At 55.8% G+C, this 8,895-nt stretch overlaps 1 protein-coding gene across 1 annotated transcript; it reads left to right on the forward strand.

The window, feature by feature from the left end:
- The first annotated feature begins 2,793 nt into the window (after positions 1 to 2,793).
- LOC137167343 (ras-related and estrogen-regulated growth inhibitor-like protein) lies at positions 2,794 to 6,860 on the forward strand. The gene is made up of 4 exons (XM_067569447.1): positions 2,794 to 2,934; positions 3,640 to 3,693; positions 3,810 to 3,886; positions 4,575 to 6,860. Exons 1-4 carry the CDS (start codon positions 2,820 to 2,822, stop codon positions 4,986 to 4,988), a joined length of 660 nt encoding a protein of 219 aa, XP_067425548.1. The 5' UTR covers positions 2,794 to 2,819; the 3' UTR covers positions 4,989 to 6,860.
- The last annotated feature ends 2,035 nt before the right edge of the window (positions 6,861 to 8,895 follow it).

The following is an 8,895-nucleotide window of genomic DNA, read 5'->3' on the forward strand; positions in this document are numbered from 1 at the left end:
ACGCAGCGGCGAGCGTGGGGCTACACAATGGGCCGCACATGCCCAAGCCGAGCGTCACATGCCGAGCGGCATGGAAGGCACGAGAAAGCAAAGGACAGGAGATGCCATCCCAAACTCGGCAAAGCGTGAACAGCTCGCAACACCGCCCCCCACCTCACCCCTTCCCCAGCACCTGCTCCCAGCTCCCCAGCGCTTGCCTGGGTCTAGGTATTTGGCAGGCATGTGGGAAAACAGCTGCAGGGGATGGTATCCTCATCGCCAGCACAGAGACCGGCCTTTAGAAACATGAGCCTGGCAGCCTCCCCTAGGGGGCAGGTCGGGATCATTATCCCTATTATTCAAAGTGGGGAAACTGAGGCTCGCAGCTGGGCAGAGCCATGCAGAGAATCAGTGGCGGAGCTGAGAATAGAACCCAGGAGCTCTGTCTCACACTAGCCCACAGCTCCCAGAACTAGGCACAGAAGAACCCAAGAGCCCTGACTTACGATTGCCTGCTCTAACCACTAGACAACACTCCCATCGCGAGGCTGGAATGAGACCTCCCCCCCAGGAGTCCCAGGACCCTCCCAGCTCTAATCCCTAGACACACTCCCTCCCAGAATTAGGACTAGGACCCAGGAACCCTGACTCCCCGTCCTGTGCTCAGATCCCTGGAGCACACATCTCTCTACACACAACTAACGAGACGGGGGCAGGAATCCCGCATCCAGCGTGTTGCCGGCGTTTGAGAGACGGGGCCAGGGCAGCTGTGCTCACGCAATGCCTGTGCACCGCTGTGGAGATGTCAGACCCCTGGGCTTGATTCTCAGTCACGCTCCGGCCCCTTTGTGCCACTCCGGCAACGACAGGGGGCCTTCAAGTGGGTGGAAATGGCTCCCTGAGAATCCCGCCCCGGGCAGAGGCCTCCCAGGATCGGGGCCGTGGCCGGCGCACATTGCGCCATAACTATTCTCCGCTCCCCAGGGTCCAGGAGGACCCCAGCAGAGCAAGGCCTGCAAATGCTAATTTGATAGAGGCTGGTTTCAGATGGTTTAGTTCCTGGCCCCAAGATGGCAGTAGCACTCCCTGATCTGCAACCGGCTTTTAGCAGGCGCCCAGTGGCCTCGGGCTAAGCCACTTTGCCAAGTTTTCTAAAATGAAAGAAAAAAAAAGGGGGGGGAAGGAGAAACATTATGTAATAAAGACTCACTTCGCTCGCTCCACCTGCACCCTGGCTCTCTATTCCCATACACCCTGTCTATTTATCTAGCTAGTCCGGTCTCTCTGATCTCGCTCTGCCTTACTCATCAGCCCAGCCTCTGTCTGTCCATCCACCGTCTAACCTATCCACATAGCGGGGGGGTTCCAAGGTGGGTGATGGAATTAGGAAGGAAATTCCCCAACGGGCAGTTAAGTCCATGAGTGTCCCCGAGAAACTTCCTCTGACGCAGGGCCAGTAGGAGTTGGGAGACCTGGGTTCTGTCCCTAGCTCCCGACTGGCTTGCTCTAATCCCACCCCCCGTGCCTCAGTTTCCCCCTTGTATCAGGAGATGAGGGTCGGCTCTATGTTTTTGGCTCAGATCTGCCTGGTTTGGAGGTGGGTCTCTGGATGCGCTTGCATCCTCCTAGGGGCTAAGGCCCAGATCTTCAGGGGTACTTAGGCACCTAACTCCCATTGACTTCAATGGGAGTTAGGCACTTACATAGCTTTGAGGTTGAGAGCCCCTGGCTGTGCAGTAGAGTGAAGGTGCTGGGGCTTTCTGCTGGGAAATGGCAGCTGCCCAACCTGTTGTATCCTCATGGGCCTTCACACCATGGCCAGCTGGGGCCAGGATACCAGAAGGGCACCAGGGGTGAAGGGGAATGTCGCAGGCTTAGGGGTCACAGCTCCTAATGACCTGGCTTCCTGGCTGGGCTGAGCTGGGAGGAACAGTTCTGGATGTGTGTGTGTGTGTGTTGGGAACCTGTATTTGTGTGCCTGTGTGTGTAAAGATGTGTGTGTGTGGGGGGGGGGGATCTGTATTTGTGTGCCTCTGTGTGTAAAGATGGCCTGGGTTGTGTGTGTGTTGTGAATCTGTGAAAATGATTGTGTGCTGTAAACCTGTGTTTGTGTGTGTCCCTGTGTCTCTTTGGGAAAATGAAATGTGTATATGTGTGTGTGTGTGTGTGCACCCTGGATTGTGTGTATGTTGGCTTGTGTGTGTTTGTTGTGAGACAGTGCTTGTGTCTGTGTAAATGACTGTGTGCATGTGGGTGTGCCCTGAGTTGTGTGTGTTGTAAACCTGTATTTGTTTGTGTCTGCGTGTGTCTGTGAAATGGATTGTGTGTGCGCGCCCTGGGTGTTGTGTGTGTGTTGTGAACCAGTGTTTGTGTCTGTGTGTGTCTGTGAAATGGATTGTGTGTGCGCGCCCTGGGTGTTGTGTGTGTGTTGTGAACCAGTGTTTGTGTCTGTGTGTGTCTGTGAAATGGATTGTGTGTGCGCTGGGTGTTGTGTGTGTGTTGTGCAGTGTTTGTGTCCTGGGTGTTGTGTGTGTGTTGTGAACCAGTGTTTGTGTCTGCGTGTGTCTGTGAAATGGATTGTGTGTGCGCGCCCTGGGTGTTGTGTGTGTGTTGTGAACCAGTGTTTGTGTCTGTGTGTGTCTCTGTATAAATGTTTGAGTCTGTGTGTGTGAGAGCGAGCGAGCTGTCCCTGTGTGTGTCCGTCACTCAAGTCCCAGCTCCACCTCCCCCTATAAAATCAGGCTCCAGCGCTCCCAGCTCTCAGATTGCAGAGTGGCAGCGACCGCCCAGCCTGGACCCTGAGCCCCGCACGCCCTTCCCTGCGCCCACGGGGATTACAAATGGTCGTTCAGCTCAGCACCGGGCCCCACCAGACCAGCAAGATGTCTGAAGGGAGCCAGCCCAAAGTGGAAGCCAATATCCTGGTGCTGGGAGCAGAGAAAGTGGGCAAATCCGGTGAGTGTTGGGAACTCCACAGCTTTCCATTGCCCCTTTCCCTCCATCCGTCCACTGCCCCTTACCCTCCATCCGTCCACTGCCCCTTACCCTCCATCCGTCCACTGCCCCTTACCCTCCATTCGTCCACTGCTTCATCTCACCCCCTTCTTCCTCATCATCACTTCTCCCGTCCTAGGGGCTGATTCTCCTCTCTCTTGCACCGTGCCACTGACGGCAGGGAGGCGGGCGGGTTTCCGCATGGGGGTCGTGGCCCCCCCGGGAGGGGGGTCGCGAACACCCCGCTCAGCTTGTGTTGCTGGACGGGCTCTGGAGAAGGCAGAGAGCCGCCCTTCTGCGGAGCTGCTCCTGCTGCACCCAGGTGTCAGTGAAATAGAAAAGGGGGCCGCCCCCGAACTCCCTGTGCCAAGCCTGCGGCAGGTGGAAATCTGTCGCTCCGTCGCTTTACCCCAGCTGGGGGGGGGTTGGCCCCCCAGTGACTTCAGTGGGAGCGCTGAGCCGGCAGGGAGCGCGCTGTACCCCAGGTGCGTAGACAGCCGGGCTCTGCGCTCCCCTCGCTCTGGCATCGCCCACCCAGATCCCTCTGGGGGCGTGCGGGGGCGAGGGGACGCGCTGGGAGGACCAGGAATGGCTTTTAATCCCGCCGGGCGATCGGCGCGCAGTGGTGGAGCCGGCCTGGCTGATGTTGGGGCTCTTTTCTCCTAGCTCTGACCGTCCGATTCCTCACCCGGAGATTTATTGGCGAATATGGGGATATTGGTGAGTATCATTGAGTTATCGCTTCTGTCTTTCTGGCTGTGTCTGTCTGTCTTTTCTTGCCAAGTCCACACCCTCTTAACGGCTCCCTCTTTTTCCCCCTCCCCGTGCGGCTCCAGAATCCGTTTACACCCACAACGTGATGGTCGGGGGCAGAGAGGTTTGCTTCAGCATCTGGGACTCCGTCTGCCCCCAGGTGAGACATCGCAGCCCCGGCTGCTTCCCGCCCAACCGAATGGCTTTGGGGACAGAATGGATGGCATGAGTGTGTTAGGGCTCAGGCCGGCTCCTGGAGGGACAGGTGTCCTCCCAACGGGTGGAGCCATGGTGGCTCACCCTCCCCGTTCCCTCCCGGAGGGGCACATGGGCAAGGACACGCTTGCTTTGGGTCTGAAGGGCTTATAGGAAACCCCTCTGCCACATGCCCACAACAAACATGGCCGCCTTGGCTTCCAACCCACCCAAGGCGGCGAAATGACACCCAGTTCATTAAATAATGGCATTACTTTTCAGGGGAGGGAGGCTGAATAAAGGCTGGGGGGGGGGGGAATGAGAGCACTGCTGCCACAGAACTGACCCTCCCCAGGGCCCTGGCCCGCCATCTCCTCCTGCAGCAACCAACACCAGGCATTCCCCAGTGTCTCTATGTGCCCACAACAAAGATGGCTGCTTCTGCTCTTCCCCTGCCAACCCCCTTAATGGCAAGACCCTCCCCATCCTGCAGCCGGTCGCTGGAGGGAAAATCCTTTCCTGACCGCTTCCCCCCGCCGCCAGCTGGGCTGAGGCAAGAGAGGGGGTGGGTTGGTCTGGTCGCTGTAGCGATTGGAAAGTGATTGACGCGGCTTTGCTCCAGCTAATCCCTGGTTTTCGTTCCGGCTCCCCAGGCACCAGCGCTCCAGGTGAGCGAGAAGCAGCTGCGCTGGGCGGACGGCTTCGTCCTGGTCTATAGCATCTGTGACCGCTCCAGTTTCCACCTGGCCCGCCAGCAGCTCCAGCGCATCCGGCAGCTGAAGAGGCGGGGCGGGGCGGAGAAAGCACCCGTCATCCTGGTGGGCAACAAGCGGGACCTGCAGCACCGGCGGGCCGTCTCCAGCGAGGAAGGGCGGCTCCTAGCCCTGTCCACGAACTCGGGCTTCTTCGAGATCTCGGCCGCCGAGACCTACCACGGTGCCCTGGTGGTCTTCCACGAGCTCCTGGACCTGGTGCGGGACTCCAGGAGCGCCGGCAAGAAGGCCGTGGGAATCCGCAGCATGGTCCGGAGCATGTCGGCCGTCTTTGGGAGGAGGAGGACAGAATGAGCGACAGGGGGGGGCTCGGATCCTGGGGACAGCGGAACGTAGCTGGCACGACCCGCCGGCAGCCAGCGGTTTGGATGTCACCAGGTCCTTGGCGTGGCATGGAGCGTGGCACCGGATGAGTTCCTTTGGAGAGGGGACACGGTGGGAGCCAGGGAAAGCAGTTCGGGGTGTGTGTCTCCCCGGCCTTGTCTAGTGCGGGGTCTGCTGGTATGTCTGGAGAGCCCCGTCATCTGCGAATGGGCCGATGAAAGATGCCTGCCTTCCCCTCCCAGCGCTCCGGCCCAGTATGTCACGGACTTGGCCCTTGGAAGCAGGGGTACTCGTTAGCGATATAATCGGGGGGGTAATTACATTCCACCTCCCTACGTGTGCCCACTGGCAGTTTCTGCTGGAGGACTGATTCTCCACAGGCCCCGTCCTAAAAAATTGTGAGCGTGTGGCGGTTAAAGAGCTGCTGCGCTCCACCTCAGAGGTGGGTGCATTTCAAAATGTGGGGGAACTAGCTATGTTTACAGTGAACCAGGTTTGTCAAGTAGACATTAGGTGCCCAATTCTCCCCTCACATCTGTGCCTTGTGAGAGCATTCTCACCGGTGCAACGTGGGCGTGCAACACTAGCACACCAGAATGGCAGCATTGCACTTTGACTCCAGAGGACCAAAATCCCTGCTGGTGGAAATTTGCACTGCTCCATGGAAGTGCAACGAATTTGGCAGGAAAAGGCAGCAGAGAATTAGTCATCTAGATGCCATATTTGCATGATACGGTCAGTATTTGGGACCTGCTCCTGAATTTAGGCTGAACTCCCGTTGAGAGTCAGATACCACGGTGATGGGCCATGTATAAAACCTTTGCTTGAGGTTCAAGCATTGGGTCCTCTTAACCAAAGGAATGACTGTCCGTGGCACCTAAGAGCCTGAAGCACAATGTTTACGTATTTTTAAGGTGCCCATGTTTGAAAACCGTGCTGTAAACCCTCGGGTAGTAGAGAAAAAATTAGTTTTGTTGGTGACTAAATAATGGGGCTTACTGATGTTTGAGTAGCTTGCACCAGCCCCACAGGGTTGCATTGTTTTTTCTGCTGTTTCCTACTAACTTTTAGCATGAAAAGTCATCAGGGCCAGTTTCAGATCTCCCTTACGCTGGAGAGAACCCATAAACTTTAACAGTCACTCTGGGTTTACACTTGTGCAACTGAAAGCAGAATCTAATGCACTGTGTGGAGTGACTCTGAATTTACATCCGTGTAACTGGCAGGAATCTGGCCCTTTACTGTGCCGTTAGGAACAACAGTGGCATTTGTCATTGCACGCAGTGAAGCCTTGTGACGGCAGTAACGCACAGGATTCCTGGGTTCAACTCCCAATTCTGCCACTGATTTGCTGTGAGGCCTCAGGCAAATCACATCCCACCCGTGCCTCAGTTTCCCCATGTATAAGATGGGACTAATAATGCCTACCTCACAGTTTGTGGGTTGCGAGGCTTCATGAATTGCAAGGTGCTTTGAAAGGCAAACCATTGCTGATTGTTCCAAAATCAAAATCTCAACCTCGAATATTAGAAACATGGAGTTGATGACAGGTAGGGCTTTCACTATTTAAGGCAGGGTCATTTTAAATGCCACCTGTCCCAGGGTGAGTGGAAGATGTTATTGCCTCCAGCAGCTGGAATATAAATTCTCCTGCATAAAATGTGAACTGTTGTATATTTGTGAATAACATAAGTATTTAACTTATTGGGCGCTTTCCTAATCGGAGCGAATGTTTACATCCAGAATTCTTTTTTGGGGGGCGGGGGGTTAAAATATCCTACTTGCACATGATAAAAAAATAAATGGTTGTGAAAAAAATGTTATTTTTGGATGGGCAATAAAAGTTTGTATGTTATAAAACAGAACAGTTCAGTGCTTTCACCGGAAGTCTCTTCGCCCTCTCACTGACAGGCTCATAGGAGCTGGATTTGGTTCCTGGCTTCACCACAGACGCCCTGTGTGATCTGGGCAAGTTACTCAGGCCTAGATATTGCAAAGATGACGAAAAGGGGGAGTCAGATTGCGAAGTAATCAACTGACAATGAGGGGCTCTGGCACGGATCTGTTCATTGCCTAGTGGATAGAGAACTGGCCAGGGACTCAGGAAACCTGGAGTCTATTCCCAGCCCTGCTGCTCGCTTGCTGGGAGACTTTGGGCAAGTCAGATCCCCACTGGGCACCTGGGTTTCCCCAGCTGTAAGATGAGGCTAATGAAACCAACCTCCTTTGGAAAGGGCTTTGAGATCTGCGGCTGCTAAGGGTGAGTGGTTGTTACGATTTTACCCTCGTCCAGAACACAAAGCCAAAGGGATGAGCGGCCCAGTGAGTGGCAGGGACACTGAACACATGCAGGCTGGTGGCACCGGGCAGCTCTGTCCTGAGGTCAGAGCAGGAGGCAGCGCAGTGGAGCAACGCAGCACACTGACATTTTGCAAGGGGGTTTTCTTGGCAGGGCCGGGTCTAGCTGTCAGAGGAAGGGGACTCCTGGGTTCGACGCCCCCGTCGAGGAGGGAGTGTTGTCTGGCGGATGAGAGCAGGGAAGTGGGAGCCAGGACTCCTGAGTTCTAGCCCCGACATGGACCTCAGCCGAGTCACGCCTGCGCCAGCTGTCTCCCTGCAGTCAGGTTTCCCTTCCTCCCTTTGCTCCCTGCACACGCCGCCCACTGACACATGCAGTGACAGTCCTGATCCAAGCATGCTCGGGACACAGCAGCTCCCCCCCAGGTGTGCATTTGGCAGCGTTACTCAGAGTCCAGGCACAGCGGGTGCGGCCAGAGCTGTGGAGCCAGGCAACCTAGGGCTGCCTGCAGCCCTGACTCACGTGGGGAAGCCTGGGGGGCAAATTCTGGGGTGGTGTAAATGACACATTGGGCCTGAGTCTCAGTCGCATCCACACAGGCCGGAGCAGGGGAAGCAGTAAGTCCTTTACTCTGCCCAGCCTCCAGTGTAAGTTAGAGCGGCCTCAGGGCTGCTCTAACTAACATTCTGATCCCCATGGGCCCTTGGCAGCACAGAATAGCCACAGTTCAGGGTGCTCTGGTCCCATCTCCCACAGACGTGAGTGGGGGAATCTACTGCGGACTGAAGGGAGTGTGACGTCCTGAGTTTATATCCCAGCCCAGGGACCAAAATTAATCCTGACACCCAGCCCTCTCTACTAAACCAATTGGTTTAGTCATAGGGCACTGGGCTGGGGATCGGGAGACCTGGCTTTGATTCTTAGCTCTGCTACAGACTCACTGTGTGATCCTGGGCAAGTCACTTGATCTCACTCTGTGCCTCAGTTTCCCCAGTCCACTCTCCATTATACGCTGACAAGGGACACATAAGGACCTAGGCAGAGCGTTAACCCCGTTTGCCATTGCACTCAGGCATCAAGGATGAAAACCAGCCTAGTCACTCTGGGACTGACACGGTGACACCAAACCTACAACAACTCTGCAAACAACTCATCTCCCTGGGACAGTGCAAGTGTGACGCTTGCCTTACTGCTACCCATTCTGGGTGGATAAACGAGGGATCTGGCGCCTGGGGTGCCTCCCACCAGCCCTGAGCTGTGTTTGGTTTTACACTGACTCCAAACATGCAAAGGTCCTAGAATAGCATTTACTCCTCTGGGCTGGTGTCCTGATACTGTCCCCTGAGCCCTCATGCTACAATGGGACCCAGAGCTCTGGGGACCGAGCAAGGGAACATGCCCCCTTTGCGTCATCTCAGGAATCTGATAACCTCCCAGCTGGCTGAGCGCTCGCAGGGATGTGGACATTTCCTCCGGCTCAGGGGTAACACAGGAGAACAAAGCTGAGCTCCCCTCCTTTCCAGGGTGTTACCGAAAGGCGGTAGCTTTGGGAGAGCGCAGTAGCAGCTACGGGCCAGG

Source organism: Emydura macquarii, unplaced genomic scaffold, assembly GCF_026122565.2.
Source record: "Emydura macquarii macquarii isolate MOO-44397 ecotype Brisbane River unplaced genomic scaffold, CSIRO-AGI_Emac_v2 contig_2924, whole genome shotgun sequence".
NCBI lineage: Eukaryota > Metazoa > Chordata > Testudines > Chelidae > Emydura > Emydura macquarii.